The sequence below is a fragment of the Clinocottus analis genome, unplaced genomic scaffold, assembly GCF_023055335.1.
Source record: "Clinocottus analis isolate CAN_PGR_092001 unplaced genomic scaffold, fCliAna1.0.p SCAF_12, whole genome shotgun sequence".
NCBI lineage: Eukaryota > Metazoa > Chordata > Actinopteri > Perciformes > Cottidae > Clinocottus > Clinocottus analis.
This window is the reverse complement of record NW_027175843.1, coordinates 5,588,348-5,610,140: the sequence shown is the minus strand read 5'-3', so window position 1 is coordinate 5,610,140 and position 21,793 is coordinate 5,588,348. Positions and strand designations below refer to the sequence as shown.

Sequence of the window (21,793 nt, the reverse complement as noted above, 5' to 3'; positions counted from 1 at the left end):
TTGCAGATGTTGCATTATTTTTTGTAATTCATAAATAGCTTTAACAGTTAGAGTACGTTGAACTAGATGAAGAGGCTAGTTTACAGGATTTTTTGAACATATCGTCGGCGCTCGACCTATGCAAACGTGGACCACTAGTCGTCGCTAAAGTCCAAACATGTTGCAAACTGGGACAAAGCCGTAGGATGAAGCGGAGTCAATTATCACATTAATGGCCGTTCTGGAGCTTCCAATCATATCCCGTGATCTTCACTAGCAGATATGATTGCAGATGTTCATATCATTTCCATGTTCTTATCCATGGTGGCTAAATGGAAGGATGAAAGAGTTTTACTGTTGTTGAGGCTTTTGGATTGAATTAAATTAAATGCAGTAATATATTGTATCCTGGGTTATGTGTAAGTATTTATGAGCCTGAGATGACAGCTGCATCGTCACACCAAACACAGGCACATCAGAAACCTAGAACATCGCAGATCCTCCCGATAAAATCACTTTTATTGATTTTTAGCGAAACATTATCACGGATCTCCATACTATTGGAAAGTGTTAGCATTATTGTACACATGCACACAAAACAAAGTTTGATTTAGTTGTGATTTTTTTGTTAAATCTCATCCCATATATACCTTGTGTATGGAATAACAATTTTCAAAGACAGTTAAACATGTGTGTGTTCACTTGTGCTTTTCAAGTGAACAACGAAGATTTGCATTTCGTCCCAAAAGAAAGCTACAATTCCGTCACCGGGAAACTCGTAACAGAAGAACTGTGTGGTTCGATGAGCTGACACAAAGCTGGTTATGTTCACATTTATATCTGAGAAACACACATTCAGCAACAGCACCAAAACTCATGCTGCATTTGTTTCTTAAAACATAAATATCACTTTAAAACATCACTTATAAAGGATTGCACGGTTTTCTTCACAGCTTCAACTGACCATGATGGTCCACTTCTTCACACTGAAATCTATTTCTGTCCCTTAATTCACTGTCTGCATTGAATAATGTTGATACATTGTAGTGCTACTGGACAGCTGATTGCATATGATTTTGTCTACGTATTAAAGTGCACTCTGCAATGCTCTTTTCTTTGAATCTACGTGATTTTGTGTGCAGTCACAAATATTTGGCATACACGCCCCACCCCCATTTCCATTCATGCTTCTCATTGAAATATTGAATTAATTTTGTGAAAACGTAGATCCCCTCCTGTCAAAAGCCATGCCTTTGCATCTGGCAGGGGAAAAGTGTAAAGCTGTTTTATCCTTTTTCCCCGTCTTATGATCTCAAGAGGCCTTCTCATACTTTCCCACAGCACCATTATCGATAAGTACATCCACACAGGATGGAGTGGTAACCTCAGCACTGGCAGGACCCCGCTTCCTGCCTTCGCTGGTCCCACGGCCGCCCAGCGCTGCTCTCGCTCGGCTGCTTCAGCCGCAGTGGTTTGTGGCTCTTCAGTCTGTACGCCAGAGTCAGAAAGATGGCGTCCACGTGCTCCTTCTCGCTGGGTTCCTTGGCCGAGGTTTCAAACAGTGGGAAGTTGTAGCTGTCAGCAAGGCACTGCGCCGCCGTGGTGGGGACCTCCCGGCGGTCCCTCAGGTCACACTTGTTGCCCACCATGATGCGGGGCACCAGGGGCCCCACGCAGTGCCGGCTGCACTCCTCGATCCACTCGGGGACGCTCTCGAAGGAGGAGAGGCTGGTCACGTCGTACACGAAGATGACGGCGTGGACGCTGCGGTAGTAGTGCTCCACCATGCTCTTCCTGAAGCGCTCCTGACCCGCCGTGTCCCAGATTTGCAGCTGGCCGTGGAAAGAACACATGAATATGACTTGATATTATAACAAATAAGATGCAAAAATAATAAAGCAAAAACATGTATCTCTAAATACGTGGACTTCTCTACCCCGTTTGGAGCCCACGACTGAAGATATTTATTCTATAGTGTTTCACATATTGATAGAAGGGCTCAGTTATTTCCTGAAACAACAAAGCGTTGTAGTTTCTTAACAAATTACACATTTGGACTTTCCTGCAACAGATTAATACAAATGTGGCACATTAGTGAGAAAGATTTGTGTGATTGACTCATTAACTAAATAGGGTTTGGTATTGAATGAAACCCGGGTCACCTAGCACAACGACGCTGGCTCAGTGGTTTGTTTTACGAGCATTTGGGCATCAATAAAAGGCCTATAGCAAAGGTACGGCACAGACTGCAAGACAAGTCAGTCTTGGTGTTGGTCTTCCAATGGGATTGGGTGACAATAAGAACAAACATAGATCTTAAAAGAAGGCCATAACATGTTACACACACCAACAAATACAAAACTGCCGCTGTGCAGCTTTTTTTTCACAGAAGTGTCAAAAGCACAGGCGAATATCATGACATGAATGATGGCTGGACATGTCCTTGATGTCATATCTTTTATTGTATTGTACGTACGTGTGAACATGAGGGAACAATGTGTCTTCCTTGCGAGTTAAATAGTTACGTGTTTGTACATGTATATATAAAACAGTAAAGACTATGTATCTTATTGGGAGACGTAAGGCTCGCTCGGCCTGTGGTTGTATGCCGCCCTCTCCCCGTGCACAGCCCGGACACATCTGGACTTAAGAGCGGCTCCGGGTCAGGCTGCGTCCCTTTTACCAGAACCGTAGCTCGGCCGGCTGCTTGAGGACAATGCGAGCATGCGCGTCTGTGTGTTTGACATCATGCATGTGTGCGGGCGGCCGGTGGTCCTCCTTACCTTGATGCTTTCACCGTCGAGCTCCAGCGTCCGCTCTCGGAAATCGACCCCGATCGTCGCCTCCGGGTTCTTCAGGAAAGTGCCGCCGCAGAACCTGTAAGTCAAACACGTCTTCCCCACGTTTGAGTCCCCGATGACGATTATCTTGAAGATGCGAGCTGGCGCGGCGTCATACTCGCGGCGCGAGGAGTCACTTTGGCCGAAAACGGTGTCAAATTCGTCCCCAGGTTTGTTTTTTATTGCCATCGCTCATCTTCTCGCGGTCTGGACGTGAGCTGCACTGAAACCTCGCGAGATAAACGTCACTGGGGAAACTTGAGCCACGTTATTCTGCTTTATTGAGATGAAAATACTTCAATTGAAATGTAAAAAAAAAACAACAGGTTATTAAAATGATTTAGAAATGTATTTTAGGAAAAACATTTTATTTAAATTATATTTATTGTAAATTACATTTGATATTTAATTATGTATCTTTCATTCAACTAATTGTTATTATTTTTGTTGTGAATTATTTAAGTTTTATTTTCTTGCCTGCTAAGATATGAATAGTATACTGTTCTGACAAACTATTCAACAACAAACAGGCTGCCACCCAGTAGTTAACAAAGAATGGAAATAAAATAATACAGTACGAACAGAAATAAAAAGAATTATGTGCCACTTCATGTCAGTTAGCACACTGTATGTCAGATTCAGTTCATGAATAAACAATCTGTAATGCACATCAAATGAGACTTTTGTGGTTCTATTGCATGCTGTGAATAGTCAGAAAACAGAGCTTTGTTAAAACTCTCTAATCAAATCTGAATGTGCAACTAGAACCTTTTAAAGAATGTTGCAAATCATAAAAATTATATATCCACAAATTATTCTTCATCTATCCCACTGTAGCCTTCACTTTCAACATGGAGCAGCTGCATTAATACTGTTATACAATGGTACAATAGTCCTGAAATAATATGTGTGCTGTATATGTTCAATTGAGTTTTTAAGAAGGAAAAAGAAACACAAATTCTCTTCTGCATCGGGTTTATTTCACACATAAACCAGAACGGTTTTCTAATCCAGAACATCCTTACCATTGACAATCTCTCTCTCTCTCTCTCTCTCACACACACACACACACACACACACACACACACACACACACACACACACACACACACACACACACACACACACACACACACACACACACACACACACACACAACCTAAAAGTGGAACATTTCAATTATCCAGCATAAAAAGGGACTACATTGAAAACTGTACTCATTTACCAGTTTATTAGGAACAGGTAGTAGAAACTAACTCGGCCTAGTACAACACACGTGTTGATTCAACTGGATGGTCAGTTTGGAGGCTGCATTACACTGAGAAGTGATTGTAACAGTTAGTCTACCGTCTTCTCTCCATAAGAGCAGACACATTAGAAACAGTTCTAATGACCTGGTCACTGAGTGTGTGGGCTGACTTGGGGGAGGACGATGGCTTTGCAACAGTTCCACTACATGCACACAAAATGTCCTTCTATTCAAACAGCTGATCATGACCGAAACAACACTCAAAAAACACTTTGTGGATAATGTGGAAAAAGTAAAAGAAAAATGTAGTAAAAGATCAGCGATAAGAAAACACATTCACACAATTCATAAAATAGTTAGAAATAAAATTTTATAAAATGTAGAATTTTTTTCTCACTCAAACCACCAGATTCTTTATTTAACAAAAAAAGTTAATCGTGGCATTTATGGGCTTTTGCTGAAGCCTAAACCTGAGTGAGTGTACAATACATTGGCTTCAGTAGTTTCCACAACACCGGGTGTGTCCCTGTCTTTATGTGCTTCAACACCATAACAAAAAAGAACAGAACATTTTAAAGCCCTGTAAATGACCCCCGCTGTGTTAAAAGTCATCAACGTGAGGCACTTGAGCTGCCGGATGTCCCAAAAAAATGTAAACAAACAGAGTGTGCATTTTCATTCAAGCTAAATAAAATCTATATTCCAGTCACAAACATGCATCTTTACACAACACATTGCAAAACGTTTCTGAAACCGACTCCGCTCGGTTTCCTCCCTCCTTCATTAAATGCTCATTAGCCGGAACAGAGACGAGAAAATAACTTCCACGCAAAGTCAAGATTTCGGAAGAATCCGTGCTTCTACTGTAAAGAGCTGGCTACAATAACCTCTGCTGGCACACAGAACCCTGTTCAATCCGTAAAATCATAAATAAGGTAAACTTTTCTTTGACGCAGCGACCAGTTACCAGTTCTCGTCCGAGAATGAGCTGGAGCTGCCTGAGTCAGAGTCTGCGTCCGTCAACTCGTCAAAGTCCCAGTCGGCGCTGGAGCCACTGTCATCATCCTCCTCCGTGGAGAAGCTGTGCGCGGAGCCCAGGCACGCCGGGTACACGCGTGTTGAAACGCACACAGGCCCCAGGGTGGACACGTACACTGCCATGATGTTCTTCCAGCCATCCCGGGCGGGGTCGTACTCGTGAATGAGGACCCTGTTCTTGTTGTGCTGCAGTAGAGTCTGAGTGAGTAGAAGCAGCTTCCCGCTGTGCTGGATCACCTGATAATTCAGGGCCCGGCTGTCTATGGGTATGTCGCCCAGCCTCTTCCACTCCCCCCGGGCGGGGCTGTAGGCCTTCACCACCGGGATGTCACACACGCACACAATCTGGTCCTGGTACACACAGGCCTTGTGGAGCTTGTCCCTTCTCAGCGACCCGCAGTGGCGCCAGCGGTTCCTCTTGGCGTCGTAGCAGAGCATCCTCCGCTTGTTCACCACGTACAGGTGGTCGTTGAGCGCCACCACCTGCATTTTGCCCAAAGAGTGAGGTAGAGGGGCCACAAACGTCCACTGGTCCCTCTGGACGCTGTAGCACTCCACCTCCTTCAGTCGGGCATCTGTCACGGGATTACGTCCCCCCAGGAGGTACACATGGCCGTTGAGGTAGCCCATCCCGGAGTGAATCCTCCCCAGTGGCCTCTCTGCCAGCTCCTGCCAGCTATTGAGCACCGGGTTGTACAGCCAGAAGTGCTTCGAGAGGTGGGAGGCCAGGTACAAGTTGTTATCGGGCGCGGCACAGGCGATCAGGGACTCCATGGTGGAGCGCTTGTAATCCTGACTGCTGAGGTTCTCCAAAGGGGGAGCCATGAAATACAGGTCCGCCGAGTATGGGTCGCAGCACATGATGTTGTCGTTTGGTAGACCGAAGAAGAGGATCATCTCCTTCGCGCTCACGCCCACCCTGTGTTTCGGCGCGTCCGGTGCCGTGGGCATCCCGCAGCCGTCCCCGGCTGACCCTTTGTAGAAAGACGCGAGGTATTTCTCAATCAAAGGCCTGGCCATGAGGCCCTCCAGGTAGCACTTGTCCTGCTCCGTGAACAAGTTCCAGCGCACGCACTTCAGCGCCAGCAGCGCATCCTCCCGCCTCAGCGGCGCGTTGACCTCTATCCACTGCAGGGCGGCGGAGCAAACCTTCCTCTCGCAGTCCACGTCCAGTGTGTCCAGGGACAACATCTCCCTCAGCTGGGTCAGATCCAGCTCGCAGAGCTCCCCGCCGTGGCACACCTGGCCAAAGTTCCTGGCTATGAACGCCTGCGCGTTCTCCTTCAGTCCAGGGTTGTCGTAGGTGTCCGCAAACTTCAGGATCCCCACGCAGTTGGAGAGGTCCAGCCTTCTCTTCAGGAAGCTGGAGCAGGCTTTCCTGATGTACTCCAGCTGGAGCATGTTGGCGGCCGCATACAGCCGCTGGACGTTGCCCTCCGTGATGGTCACCCTGCCCGTGTAGCAGTATTCGATGATGACAGACATGGACTCGGAGTCCACGCCGCGGATGACCACCCTCTCTTGCACGCTCTCGTTCAACCCCCCGGTGAACATGCTTTTGAAGTACGGGCTGGCGGCGGCCAGGACGTTGCGGCTGCACAGGAAGAGCTGGTCGACGTCACCTCCGGCCGACCCTCCGCCGGGCTCCAGCGGCTCCTCGTCGCACTCGACCCGGATGGTAATGTCGCCGAGCAGCCGGCAGTCGTAGAGCAGCTTCAGCTCGTCCATCAAAACCCGCGCGTGAGTGACGTCCTCCAACACCTCGGGACCGCCGAAGCAACCCAGCGCCGAAGCCATTGCAGCAACTCTGGCGGGTGCAATTTGCTATTTTACGTCGGCCAAAACAAAGTGTCAAATAGCCCGCTGCCATGCGGTTGACATACTCAAGAGCGCGAAAGAGTCTGTGCGCTGACAACGACCCACATCCGTTTATACACGAAAATCAAACGTATGATGAGAAAAATAGATTAATAGCTGAACGGTCGCCCGTGTGTCTGAAATAGCCGACACTTCTTGGCCCGCGACCGGTCATAATGTCGCGTTAAAGTACGAGAGAATCCACATAATATTCACCCAGGGTCACCGTGACAGTAGTGTCCATTTGTCTTTGGTTTTTCCTGTCAACGCTGATATGTGTTTTGGGGGAGATGGTCGGGCTCGAACGAAACCATATAGAAGTCAACGATCGGAACTACAGTTTCCGGGAGAAATTGCCAAAATAAAAACCCCATTTAGTGTAGGTGTTGAACTAAGTTTTGTTTGTTTCTATACGTATCCAGTTCAATTAATACGCGAATGATTCTGATACCAGAAAACAACGTTTTTTCACCTCCCAGTAATTCATTTAGTCTTTTTAACCCCAACATATATATGTGTAATCTCTTACTTTGAAAGGCATCTTTTTCAGGTTTCCGCTCTGGCTCCATGCTCGTCACACAACCTTGCTAAGAAAAGGCTTCGCCGCTCCGATTGGTTTGTCTAACTAGGTCGATTGGGAATTATTTAAAATGATTGATGCAGGTCAATCTATGATGCATAATAATGACAATACTATTATTAAAACTCTGTGAATGATCAATATTGATGGGTGCACATAAACCTCCTCTATATAGAGTAACTAGTAATATTAGCTGTACAATACTATCCTTTCTTCTGTTCTTTGGCCTGCCATGCACACCTGCATTATTTGTAGCAGACACAGTTGAGAAAGAGCACCTTTGCTTGTAGCCCATATTAAGTAGCAACCTTATTTATCAGTAACAGTTGACTTTCATATTGTATGTTTGTTGTCCATTTCTGTTTATATCTTAAAATCTTTTTGTTGTTGCTTATGTTTATGTTTGCTTTTCTACCTTGTTTTTAATTGTGTTGTTTCCTTCTGTCCATATGTCTGTCGCTATACATGTTCATGGCCTTTTAAGATTCTAAAATGTGGCCTTCTCTAACGCAGCTGGTCATAACCGAATTCGTGTCTGCTACTAAAGTGATTAGTTCATTAATTCAGTCCACAATTATTTAGACAATTGATTCATCATGTTTTGTCATGGATCATGCAACATTTCCTTATTGCAGCTTCTCAGATTTGAAAACATATTGGCTTTTCTCTGTTTTTGCTAATCACTGTAAATTTAAAAAGCTCTCGGTATTGTACAGTTCCTCCGGAAAAAAAAACAACCAAGTAATTTAAAGAGTTTAATATAATAAAAGGCATTTCGCTAGAATAAAAGTAATAGCAACGCTTTCAATTTCTTTCAAGACAAAAAGTGACACGGTATATACCCACGGTCCATGCTTCTCATTAGCTTCTTCACTGACATCCATTGCATTTATTTCAGATTACACTGTGCCGTATAGCCCACTTGTGAAATAAAGAATGGGCACAGGCACAGCTCTGTGGATGTTGCTCCAGCTTTAAGTGAATCTGCGGTTGAGGTCGTTGATCCTGCGCAGTCTGTCCTGGTTGTGGATGGTCTTGTGGACTGTGATGAGGAAGGGGAAGGCTGAGGGCAACTCGACCCTCTTGCTCAGCTTCTGGTGGCCCCAGTGGAGGCAGCGCAGCCTCTCAGCCAGGTCCCGTCTGCCCGCCCGCTCCAGCCCATCCTGCAGCAGCTTGGTCTTATTGGGCTTGTCCCATGACTTCTCATACCTGCAAAGAAAGATGGACACCTGAGCGGAGCTGCCACGGTCAGTTGATTAACAAAAAACAAAAAGACATCTACAGTTTGATAATCGATGAATTGTTCATGCAAAAATGACGTAAGACGCATCATTTTCTGACATTCAATCCTACAAACTATTAATTGAGCGAACACTTGTCAGATTGATGGTTAATCCTTCATTGCAGCCCTACAGCGGGGAAGCATTTGAGACCAAAGAAGAGTACAAAATAAGTCAGTGACAGATATAGTACTATAACTCATAGTAAAATATGACTTGAGAAGTCCTGATCACCTGTGTGATCCACTCCTGATGTTTTGAAAAATCAAATCTGAAACAAACATAGCACATAATACCCTCTTGGTCATAACATTGATAATCTGCAGAAAGCTAATTATTTGAAGTTAATATTTATTAGTATTAGAATGTTTGCTTATTTAGGTTAGATTTAGGTTTGCTTATGCTAGGATAGATTTTTATTTATAGTTTGGCTGTTGTCTAGGTATACTTAGTCTTGTTGTTGTTTATGTGCACCTGTTAGGCCAATATTTGTTTTTACCAGAGCAGGAGAGCAGCATCATTCGGAGTTCTTTTGTTTGTTTGCTTGTTTTGCTAAATACATTATAAGTTAGCATAATGCCACTTTAATATACAATATCTGCACACCCTAAAGTGACTAAATCTTACCACAACAACCAAGTTACACACGCACACACAGTACCAGCTTTCCAACATGGTCCTAGCCTGGACGCTCCTCTCCGCAGATTTGGTGTGGAACCGCCCGACCTCGGTTCTGTTGAAGCCAAGCTCGTACGCCAGAACCGTCCACTCAAAGCCAAGCTGCCTGGACATCTCCTGCAGTGTCTTCAGGTTGATGACGGCATCCTGGCGCGAAAAATAAAGTGACAAAATTGCAAAATACCCCAAAGATAATGAGTTTCAAAAAGGATCATATGACTTTAATAGAGGTGTTGGTGATAATGTGATTGAAGGTATGAGAATGAAAGCGGATGACACGTACCTCTTGGGCTTTGTTGGGCATGATCTCAAACTCCAAAAGGTCAGCAGTGCAAGTCACACTCTGAGGAACTGTCTTCATAAACCTAATTCAAGAAAGTTTTTCTGCACAAATATCAGTGGTGGCTTGATGATAAACAATACATTTATTTTCCGTCTCGAATTCCAAATGGCGGATGCTCACCCGACCGCGAGCCAAACATGAGCAAGTGTTACTGGGGAGATTCCTCATCAACACATTGCACTCAGTTAAACATTAGTCCCGTTAGCTCCATGGTCCCCCTGTAGAGCCGAGCCCTGCCAGCCCCAACACGTAAACCTTGGACAATTATCTGATGGTCTTTGGCTTCTAAACAGTGGCTGAACGTTTAAGAATTTGCATCTGGATTTATGTATTTCCAGTTGATTGAAAGTTTAGGTAATCTCTGCAAGATTTACAATGATACTTTTTGAAACTATTGTTTTTGTTTTCTACATCAACTATTCTTTTTTTTTTGTTAAAGCAAGCACACACACTCAAAAAATGCATATTGTCCTAAAGAAGGTCAGCCTGTCGCTGTGTACAGTGGAGTAACAATGCCATCTACAGTTGATCACTGCAGCTAATCCCTTTGAGGAATTCATTTTCTCTCATACTTTAATAAAGTGAACTAACTCTATGCAAGACAGACTCGGAATTGTTTTTTTTGAAAGTCTTTATTCACTTTAAAAATGTGTACTTTAAAGTCTTGTCATCCATAAAAAGCATCAGGGCCCTTTGTGCAATATCATTGCAGCGATCATGTTTTTCAAAGAGCATTCAAAATCTCAGCTCTTATGTAAACAATGAGGAAAGGAAAAGATAATGTGTGCACACTTACTTTAACCAATGTCATACTTCACTTAGGAAACACTCTGATGTGTCCATCATAGTTCTGATCAAAAGTGCTGCGAGGTCCAGCCAATAAATATAATATGAAATACACTACTTTTTAACAGGCACAGGATGTAACAAAATCCCAGGTTCAACTTCATATCCGACACACGGTCTGATAAAAATCAATAGTTGCTAAATTAGTGGAATGAAATCATTAAAAGCATGTACAAACACGTGGGCTGTCTTTCCCCTAAGCTTTACTGTAACTATCCACGTTGACAAATAATGAAAATTAAAAAAAAAACACATCAAAGAAGATCCAGTTCACACTGAACAACTGATTCTCAGAATATTGCCAGGTTGCTCCATTGTGTGTCAGTCTGTGTTTCGGCAGGTAGTAATGTGACGGTCCAGCCTGCTGGACCCGTTCGGTTCTCCGTCCTTCAGTGAAGAGCGGTGCCCTTTTTCCAAATGCTAACAGTCACACTCTCTCTCTCTCTCTCTCTCTCTCTCTCTCTCTCTCTCTCTCTCTCTCTCTCTCTCTCTCGGGTCACAGCCCAAGACCGGGTCCCTCCTGACGGCAACAGTTGAAATCGGTGCGTCGCCCCGCGACCCCTCCTCAGCTTCCGTTTCATTTGGGTTCAGTAGCAGCCGTCTTTCCAGCTGCCGTCCCTCAGGGCCGTCAGGGCAGCGAGGCTCTTTGGAGGAGTCAGCATACTGCGGATGAGGAGAAATGAAAAGGATGAAAAGGTGCTTCGTCATCCTCAAGCACCGTGACTAACTGATTGTTAAAGTTCGACCTTCAACTATAGCACCTCCCTGGGGACTATCTGTATGATGTTTAAACACCTGGCTGCATCCCAACTCGATACATATTCACCATTTGGTCTGTAAAACGTAGTAAACAATATTAAAAAAAAGCCCATCTTAATATCCTATAGAGTACGAGATGAGCTTGTTAAATAGCTTGTTTTGTACGACCAAGAGCATGAAACATCCATCCACAAAATTAGATAATTATAAATATGTACATATGAAAACACACCATGCAATCAGTTTTTAAAATATGGATGGAGATGTGTCATCTGCACATCTACCCGACAAGGATGTTGTATATAGATCGTAAAACCCTCCGAGGGAATATTGTAATTTGTGATTTTGGGCTAGTAAACTGAACTGAGTTGAACTCAAACCTGCGTGTGGGCTGGGTGATTTTGCTTGCGCGTGGAACTCCACTCGTTCCCACAAAGGAAGCCGGGCGAGGGAGGGAGCTGCGAGCGATGGCCGGCTGGTTGCCGCCGGCTTTCAGGGGCTGCGGCACCAAACTGCAGCTCGGTTTGAGCGGCTGAAGCAGCGCCGCGCTGCCGGGGATGGAGTGTAGGCTGACGGAGGAGGACAGGGAGGTAGGACCCTGCTGCACCGTGGGGCTCACGTAGGCCGTGGCTTTTAGCGGGTGTCGGGAGGTGGTGGGGAAGTTGCCCACGCTCTGGACCCGCTGGGTGAGCTGGCCTGGGGAGGGAACTGAGGCACAGCAGGAGAGGAAGTTAGACGACAGGGAGTCTGACCGTCGGGCGACGGGATTGCAGTCACTGCGTTTGAAACGTTGCGATTGCCTTCAGAAACCAACGCCCAACATACGCTCATGAATAGAAATGAGCCGCGAGCAGATCATTTCTATTCATGAGCTTGAAGCAAAAGATTCTTACTGGAGGACTGGAGTCGTGCAAGCCCACTGGAGGAGTCAAAGCTCTGGCTGCTCCGCAGGGAGGATATCGTTGGCAAGGAGGAGGGGCTGTAGGAGGGTGGGTTGACAGGGGAAGCCAAGCATGGAATGCTGGGAACACTGGGCATGCTGGGAGCTCGGATCAGGTTGGGCATGCTTCTCCGTAGCTTGTCTATGCAACCAGATGAGACATTGTGGGAAGCGTGGGAACTTTTCACTCGACATTACAGGAATACTTATAATGGAAATAATGTGGTAGCTGAATTCTTTTAGCTTTGGACAGATCTAAAGTTTCCCCTCTGTTTCTAGTCACAATGCTAATCTAAGCTAACCTGCTGCTGGCTGTTGTCTTTATTTGCTTTAAAAGCATAATATGTGTCAGTATTATCATCTCACACTCTGTAACAAAAAAAATAAATCCCATTTTCTGCCATTTCTCAAAGTTTATTCCTTCTGATGTAATACAAACCCTTAAAAAATGCATGCACGCATTCTTCTAGATATGATAATCTGTGATGTAATTGATAACACAGACAGAGGATGCTTTTTAAATCATGTGAAAGCACTCTTTAAATCTTTCTTGGAAATATACTGGTCAGTAACTTGATTGCGGATAATTCTGTCAGTTCGTGTTTGGGACATTTATATTAATTTCCCTGACGGAAAAAAAAAGGTTCAGCTTCGTGGTATTGGTGAAACACTCACCTGTGCTATTCCTGTATGCTGTGTGTGTTTCCGTGGTCAGGCTGAAGGGTCCAGAGTACTGGGAGAGTCCGCTGAGTGAGAACTGAGGTGCGATTGAGCTGCGTCTGCAGTCTCTGATGCTTGAGAAGGTGTGAGAGTGGGGCAGGCCGCCCCGCTGCATAGAGCCGAACAGTCGAGGCTGGGGAGGCGGGAGCTGGTCGTAACCCTCGTCCTCGTCCTCCTCGTCCTCCTCCTCCAGGTCCATCTCGCTGCGCCGGAGGGAGTGCAAGGAGAAGCTGGATCTGCGCCGGCTGGCGGTGGCGGTGGTGGTGTGCGAGGTAGAGGCGTAGTCCTGTCGGAGACCTACGAGGTGACAGATCATAACAGATCAGCCTCAATTAAAAAACTCTTAGGGAGTCTCCAAAACCATAAGACATTTATTTGTCACTAAAGTGCATTTTAAATGCGTACTGATCCCCAACAGTTTTCAAGATTCCAACTGCAAAACATATATTCACAAACTTTCCACCGTACATGCCCCAGCCACCTAGAGAGCCAACGGTTGGGCCCAGGTGAGCCCGTCTTCAGGTCAGTTTGTGGCCCTGAATAGAAGCCCTTCTGGAAAAGTATGGTCAAGAGGCTTTTGTGTGAACCTGGATTGAAGCAGGATGTTGAGTCCTCTCCTCTTGGACACCAAATGTAGAAGAAGCGTGTGTCGGGTCAGACAGAGAGAGGAAGCGGGTGCGCTGTGTGTTTTCTGTAGCAGTGTCGTAGTGGTGTAGTTGTGTGAGTGACATTAGCCTCAGTGATGTGTGGATTCTAAAGTTCTGAACCACAATCACTGTAATGAAGTAGCTTCATATTAGGAATGCCAACTTGTCAGCTAGAGAGAAGGCCTGGCGCTCAACTTTGATATGCTAAGTATCAAAGCAACATTCAAACTTTAAAAAATCGGGTTGTTTTTCATGAACGGTTTATTTAGTTTCCCATAACTGCAGTTTGATCCGCAACCTATTTCAATAGTGGACTCACTCTCCTCCTGAAGCCGTGCCATGACCTCCACGTCCGTCATGTCCTGCAGTTTGTAGCTCATCGAGATGGAGTCGTCCTCCAGCTCGGACACACCCACCTCACTGTCCAGGGAAGACTGGGGGCTGATTGCCGCGTGTCGGCGGCCCACGTCTAATAAAACACACACACACACACACACACACACACACACACACACACACACACAGAGTCACATCTCTACCACCAGGAGACTCTGGCACGTGGTACAACCGAGTGTTGAAACATCAGTGAGTGGCGGAGATGAGAAGACGAGGAGTCAGTGAGGTCTTACTGTGGAGAGTGGAGTTGGACAGGAAGGTGGGCGCTCTGTCACTGAGGCCGGCCCTCACAGGCTGGAGGAAAGACTGAGCGCATGATGGCAACGGAGCTGGGAAGGAGAGAAGAACAACAGAGGGAAAGAAGAGGGAGAAGATGTAATCGTTAACATGCAAATCACAGCTCAACTCACTAATATTTGTGTTAATATAAATTATGGATCAACGGGCAGGAGGTTTTTTCTGGGTTTTTTTTTCTGGTGGGGTTTGGGCTTGCTTGTCTCCATCTGTCCGAGGGAATGACCTGATAATCTCTTCCCTGGGAATCTGCTGTAATCTGATTGTAAACTGCAAGTAACAGGCTGTTTAGGAATCTGGGTTATGTTCATGCAGAGAGCTCCAAAAGTATTTCAGAAGCGACATGCACTTTTGGCTCCGCGTTCTTATTGCTTTGGATTTGAAAAGGAGCTATGAGCTTAAAAGTGAGAGTTGGTAGTTCTTTATGAAGTTTGATCGACTTTAAACGTCAAGCCAAATTGTAAACTAATTAGCCCTCATTTGCACATCCTATGATTTCGATATTTCCTCTTTTTTTTTGTGTGCCGTTTGATGTCAAAACAAAGACAGAAGTAAAGCGGGCTTGAGTCCCCACACTGGCAGGATAAAGCTGGGCGGGGAAAATGAAAGGGCAACACTGTTCAGGGTCCGAACAGATCAGATTCTGGTTGTACGGGGCAGTTTCCAGGCATATCTGTGTGAATGTGTGGAGGTCAACAGCCATACTAGAGGCTGTGTGAGGCTGCACAGCAGTGCTTTGAGCTAGATGTTAACATGCTCATATCCAACAAGTAATGTGTTTCCTTCTCACTATCTTAGTTTGGCATGTTAGCACGCTAACGCTTGCAAAAGGTTGTGTCTATACGCTTGACTTAAAAAACAATCTTGCACATCAAATGGCAGCATTAAGATAAAAGTCAGCGGATACACCAAAGCAGGGCTCTTAAGTTTTGAAGACCGGCAAGCGTGACATAAATCCATAACCCATTTCTTTTTTTTATTGGCTGATGAGTTCCTCCTTACGGGAGACCTCCAGGGGATTCAAGGGAGACGTCCTTGATTCCTCCGTGGTGAGGGCAGCGCGACCAGGTCATGTGTGCACGCTGCGGCACATTAAATAGCCTCGAGTTTTTTTTCAGCGTGAGAAATACGATGTGTGGCGGGAGGGCGTGACTTCAGACCGTAATGCGTGACAGTCACGCTTAATGCGTGACACTCGAGAGCCCTGCCAAAGTTATTAGGACACAACGTCCGGGGACCATGATTTGTGGTCCAATCCAACTCATAGATTTTCAAAGCTATTTTACAGGGATAGGTAAATAATTTGGACTGCTGATCTGAACGATCACCTCATTCATCAGGATGCATCCTGATACGGCACAAAATGCCACCGTAATAAATGTAATCAGTCTTTTAGATGCTTTTATATTCAAAGAGGTGGACCAACTAGCAGGCCGACATTGCCGTCTGTAGTGCTGAACTGCTTGGCTGTGAATAAGATGATGAGAACCATAACAACAGTTTAGTGCTGAACTACTGGCCTAAATGATACGTCGGCGTTCACGGAACATGAATCTCGGCCGATCACTTCATTGCGTGTGGGAGTGGCTCCTGTGAGGCGAGCAGGAATTGCAGGCCTGTGTGGTGTCTGTCTGTGTGTGTTACCTGGGGCCTCGGGCGGTGCAGCAGGTTTGGTGTAAGGCAGCACGGGGCAGCTGAGGGTGGACAGTCCCTCTATGCAGCTGTACGGACGGATCGAGGAGAGTCCTCGCCACCGCTTAGCTGAACACAAGATTGCACAGAAGGACACATTAGACTGATTGTTTTACCTCGGAACACACACTTACAAACCTCACACACACAAACACACACACACACACACACTCACACAAAGTGTATATTGATTAGATTCCGGCCAAAATGTTAATCTGCTTTTTACAGATCAGTATTGGTGTTTCAAATGATCGGGTCACGGCTCGGACAGACAAGGCTGATACGGTAAGACGAGGTTTAGCTTACCACTGCGGCTTATTGGGCTAAACTGCAGATCTTTTTTTTTGGAGGGATCTTAGGATAAGCAGGGATTGCGCATGTAGGCTACGTCGCATTCCCAAAATCAGAATTAGATCTACTTTGAGGGTGTGGAGGTTACATTAATACTGCTTCAGATGTCTCCCGCTTTATTCATTTCATGGCACACGCTGTCGTCACATCTACTTCAATGAGGTTTATAAGCTGTAACTAACGGCTGTCATAACGATTGAAACATAATTATCCAGGTGTAGGGATCAGTAATAAACTACTCACATGGAAAGCGTGACAGGCTCAAATATCATCCTCACGAAAGGCTTAATAACTATCTATTAAGTCTTCATAAAGGACAATTAATTACAACTCTTAAAGCCTCGTTAGAAAGTGGTACTCGTCTCTGACCTCAGGCGACGTGGATCCCGCTGGTCAACGCAGACCCCCCCCCCCCCTACACCACACCACCACCACTGATTGGTAGTCGGAGAGGCACACACCTGACGGAGCGGAGCGCTTTGGCATTCCTGACACAATTAGGCTCGACTGCTAATGGATGAAACTCGCATTCACAGCAGGTTACACAAAACAACAGCTACTGGGGCTCAGAGACAAGGGTGCATTCATGACCCAGAGGAGGACAGCCAACCTTCACTGAATGCAGCTCCGAGAGAAAGAAGAGGGCCGTGAAACACACACACACACACACACACACACACACACACACACACTGATGAACATCCAAACAGACAAACAAATCTATTGAATCACAGTCTGGACACGGGAGGGTGACGGATCTGAGAAAACCCTTTAAATATTAAAAATCAAAGCACACGCACTCGAGCAAGTTCACACAGCATATATTCATGCACGCAACAGCACACGAGTCTCTTGTTTGGGCCGTTTGAGCTGCGAGCGCCGAGTCTCAAAACCCCGGTTAATGTAAGCAAGGTTTCCATGGCAACCATATCCCCGCTCGTATGTGTAGAAACTGTAAAGCCTTGAATCGCAAAAAAAGTGTGTCAAGCAGCAAATGTGATTCAGTAGCACACTAGAAGTGATCCTGAAGTGTCCTGGTTGGTCGCATCCAGGTTCACTCAGCTGGAGTGATGCCGCTTTTAGCCCGAAAAACTACAAAACAGGAGGATGACATGATGTAACAATAGCCTACATGATGAAATGAAAGGAAAACGCTGTGATGCAATGTCTTTACTCACGGACTGATGATTAGATGGAGAAGCTTAATCCAGCTAAACAAATCCTCATCGTCTTCATCGGTTCATACGGAAATGACGGATTTGTGTGACGTGGATTCAAAGTCAAAGACGGCAACGCATCCTCGGCAACCTGAAAGTGTTACCGCCTTGCATACAAGGCGCCGAATAGCAGGGTATTCTAAATATGAGCAACACCAGAGCAAGACTCTAAGCCTGGACTCTTGTCAGTGTGCATGGAAAGATACTTTGTGGGAGCCATTTCCTAAAGAGAGGTTGTGTAATATTTGTAGTTAACCCAGGTGAGCTTGGAGCGTCCCGTGTGCTGTGAGGATCTTTTAGTCAGGTGTCAGGTGTTGCCAGACAGAAGGGGCAAACTGTTTTTCGGGAAAATGCCAAATTTAAATGTAAAGAAATAGTTCAATGTTTTGAGAAATTACTATTATTTGCTTTCCTACTGAGAGTTTGATGAGAAGGTAGATAACCACTTCCATGTCCATGTATATTCACAAAACAGCTGAAAGCTGCCAAACAGCCTGACTCTGTCCACCAACCAGCACCTCTGTATCTACAACATCCGACGTGTGAACATGGACACGTGGGATCTTAGGGGCAGTTATGCTGACTGCTTATTGGCTGCGGAGCCGTGACATCCTGGAATCCCTCTGTTTCCAGTCTTGACGCGGAGCTAAGCTAACGAGCTGATGGCTCCAGCTACATTTTGACCTACAGACACGAGAGTGCCATCGATCTTCTCATCCAACTCTTGGCAAGAAAGGGAATAAACACATTTGAATGAATTTGAACTACATATTTGTTGTTTTTGTTTCTTGTTTTTGTTTTGTTCTAACAATCCTTTTTAAAAGTCAGAGATGTCAAATATGTGTCTGTAAAACCACCTGTTGGTGGTGCAGTGTAATAATGGTACTGCAGCTTCATCACCCCCTCTGCTCTGTTTTCCACCTGACACAGTGCAATGCCATCCAGCAGCACAGTATGGCCTCCTCTAAATTGAATTGTTTTCTTTATTTATAGACATATCAGCAGAGTGGCAAATCCCTTAAAGTGATCTTAATTGTTCTCTGGCGATACTGCAATGTGTAAATGGGAGACCTTCCAGCTACCACAGAAAATAATCACTCTGTGGGAAGTCAACTGAGGTACTTAAAAACCCATAAATTTAAAGAGAGAGAGTTAAATGGTTCGAAGCGATCGAGCGGTGTGCAGGGAAACGCTCCCACGGCTCGGCCCCTGAAATCCTGATGCACGGGGAGACGCTTTGTGGGCGAAGCGTGTCATTGCTTATGATCGCATGTCAGCAGACGGAAGGGGCAGATGTCCAGATGTGGCCGCAGTGGAAGGCCGTTAATCTGAGCGGTAAAGTACCTTGGTCCAGCCTGTGGCAGAGGGTCATCTTGGCCAGCTCCGCCTCGGGCCCCGGGTGGTCCAGTACCTGCCTGCACCACAGGAGAGGGCTGAGGACACGGTCGCCCTTGGCTTTGGGACTTACATAAAGCCTGCAACGACACAGCACAACCCACAACTCAGTCCTGACACCTTTACAGCGAAGCTCATATTGTTACTGTCTGGAGAGAGCGCAGGGTAAATAAACTAGAGGCTGCTTTATTGTACAGCCTTGAGATCTGTAGGGACGCATTTTACAGCGCCGATATTTCTCAGGCGAAGGCATGACTTTGCAAAGGTAAAACCTGTGGCTGTGTAAAGGGAGCGATTTTCATAAAATCCGACGACCAGCACACAGTAAAGATCAACATTTCCACAAAAAACAATTGCCATTTTACTGGCAGCAACATAAACTGTGAAAGCAACAGTGTGCACTAAAAATTCAAATGGAGATATTCTCATTGGGTGCAGTGATGTATGGAGGATGTGAGTATGTGGGGCACAAGGTGGTAGTATCTCCTCCCGCCGTGGGTTGCAGACGCTTGAAGCACAGAAACAATCAGTCAATAAACAGATCAGAACATCAACACAGGATTTGGATAATAGATTCATCACTTGAGCCTTTTTTTTCAAAACCAAAAATGATAAATATTCCAGATAATTCCTTGTCATTACTGACAGTGAGCTGATAAACCCGCACAGACAAAACCCAAAAGAAATGGAAACTGGGTCCCCTTGGACGTATTAAAACTAGCTATCTGATTCTGAATTTTGCTTATAATGAAAAGACTACAAAACAAATCCATAAACTAAATATGTAGGCGTTATATATTCCTGAAAAATAGGGCTGGGCGATGATTCAACATTTTCACGTCGTGACAAAATCATACATCGAGATATCGTGATTCACAATCATATCATCTCAGCTGATTACAACTGGCACGTATTAACTAATCCAAACAATCTGGATTGATGATAATGAATCTGTATCTGTGTGCATGCTTGTAAAGTCTTTATATAGCTGGAAATATTCATGGATATTTTCTCTCTAATTTCACAACTGTTCTTTAAAATTTGCCCTGAAGTTCTTAATGTAATGAAAACTTGTCAGTACTTTATTAGTTGTATAAAAACACTATGTATTTATTAAATAACCATGGATACTATGTATATATCTATATGTGTGTGTGTGTGTGTGTGTGTGTGTGTGTGTGTGTGTGTGATTTCCGATAGCTACATACTATTAAATAAGAAACTATTTAGTACTTCAGTTGTAAAAAACAACAACAATATATTTACTAAATTACTAGAAATATCAATATCCATACTAGTAATATAAAGCCGTATTATATAGTAAAATATAATATAACATATTGTGATATATATATTGTTATCGATACATAAATTGACCTGCATTGTGGTAAGAGTTTGGTTTTGGAGATGATGTGTCATCTATAGAAAATGAGCTCAAGTCTTCCCTGAACAACTGGGCCACGGTGTTGCACCGTCTCGGGGGTCAATTATTCCCGTTGGATGGGTGAAGTACACGCTGGTGCTGCATTCAGCCGTGAGCTCCATCTTCCACATCACCACGTCTGATACGCAGAGCCGGCTCTGCGTATCAGACGTGTGAGCTGCCTCTCAGCCCCGCGGGCTGTGTGATCACCACGGGCCGGAGTGGAGCTTTGTTTCTGCTTTCATCCCGATGCTCTCACTCTGAGAAAGACTCCTACGCTGCACGCACGGTGCATTCTGGGATGCCCACTTGCTTGTGTCAAATCAGTTTTTGTTCCTATTTATTTATTTATTTATTTATGTACCTCTTGTTAAAAAAAAACAACCCTGAGATAAGTCACTCTGCGTGGTGGAGTCTGCGAGTCTGTTCCTGGAATCAATAACGTAATCGATAAGAGGGTAGAATTACATATGATGCCAAAAAAAAAAAAAAAATACATATGTGGCTAGTTGATAATGTTGTGGCCTATGGAGCATCTATGATAAACAGTGATGCACTGTAAATGCACACACACACGTGCATGGTCACGATAAAACGGAGCGGGTTACCAGCTATCGGGCTCTCCGGCGGGGAGCGCGGCGTCGAGGTCCAACATATCCACCTCATCCAGGACGGTGGCAGGGTCCTCCGAGGCGGCGCAGGCGGCGCCAGGAGACACCGAGCTCGGCTGAAAATACGCGAACGGCTCCTCCGCCGGACTCGCATGCGACTGTGTCGGACTCGGAAGGCCATATTTGCCGGGGACGTAGTCACCCGGACACGCCGTGCCGCCGAGCAGACACGACAGCGGGCTCTGGAGATGCGCAGGGCCGCCGGAGCTGTTGTTTACAGCGTTCGCTCTGGTCCGCAATTGTTCGTTTTGGCGCTCCAGTTTTCGGACCAATTCCTGCAGCTTCAGCACCTCCAGCTCCGGGTTGGTGATTTTGCTGTTGCCGTTGACGTCTGCCATCATCTGCGGGTTCAACACCTCTGCTTCCATTTGGTAACGAGCACATTGAGAAGGGACAGAAAGAAAGCACGGCCTGCCTGCAGAGGGTCCTGTTCAATTCAGAGAGGGTGTCCAGATTCCCCCCGTTTGAAGCTACTACTACACACTCTCTCTCTCTCACAAACACACACACGCACACACACTCTCTCTCTCTCACACTCACACACACAATGATGCTGCTGCTGCCGCTGCTGGGATGATTGCTCAGCCTCCATCTCATT

The 21,793-nt window shown here is 45.5% G+C and overlaps 4 protein-coding genes across 4 annotated transcripts; all 4 read right to left on the bottom strand.

The window, feature by feature from the left end:
- Positions 1 to 490: 490 nt before the first annotated feature.
- zgc:101559 (Ras-related protein Rab-33B-like) lies at positions 491 to 3,026 on the bottom strand. Its single transcript, XM_068572426.1, has 2 exons — positions 2,763 to 3,026; positions 491 to 1,811 (listed from the first exon to the last, which is right to left on the bottom strand). Exons 1-2 carry the CDS (start codon positions 3,006 to 3,008, stop codon positions 1,365 to 1,367), a joined length of 693 nt encoding a protein of 230 aa, XP_068428527.1. The 5' UTR covers positions 3,009 to 3,026; the 3' UTR covers positions 491 to 1,364.
- A 1,010-nt stretch (positions 3,027 to 4,036) lies between these two features.
- kbtbd7 (kelch repeat and BTB (POZ) domain containing 7) lies at positions 4,037 to 7,278 on the bottom strand. The gene has a single exon (XM_068571800.1). It carries the CDS (start codon positions 6,901 to 6,903, stop codon positions 5,032 to 5,034), a length of 1,872 nt encoding a protein of 623 aa, XP_068427901.1. The 5' UTR covers positions 6,904 to 7,278; the 3' UTR covers positions 4,037 to 5,031.
- A 1,239-nt stretch (positions 7,279 to 8,517) lies between these two features.
- wu:fc50b12 (uncharacterized protein LOC103911624 homolog) lies at positions 8,518 to 9,805 on the bottom strand. Its single transcript, XM_068573007.1, has 3 exons — positions 9,785 to 9,805; positions 9,485 to 9,648; positions 8,518 to 8,752 (listed from the first exon to the last, which is right to left on the bottom strand). The coding sequence occupies exons 1-3, from the start codon at positions 9,803 to 9,805 to the stop codon at positions 8,518 to 8,520; spliced, it is 420 nt and encodes a 139-aa protein (XP_068429108.1).
- A 689-nt stretch (positions 9,806 to 10,494) lies between these two features.
- Positions 10,495 to 21,717, bottom strand: slain1a (SLAIN motif family, member 1a). Its single transcript, XM_068573218.1, has 9 exons — positions 21,133 to 21,717; positions 19,051 to 19,181; positions 16,091 to 16,207; positions 14,386 to 14,481; positions 14,076 to 14,225; positions 13,065 to 13,406; positions 12,343 to 12,531; positions 11,830 to 12,157; positions 10,495 to 11,353 (listed from the first exon to the last, which is right to left on the bottom strand). The coding sequence occupies exons 1-9, from the start codon at positions 21,561 to 21,563 to the stop codon at positions 11,278 to 11,280; spliced, it is 1,860 nt and encodes a 619-aa protein (XP_068429319.1). The 5' UTR covers positions 21,564 to 21,717; the 3' UTR covers positions 10,495 to 11,277.
- Positions 21,718 to 21,793: the final 76 nt, after the last annotated feature.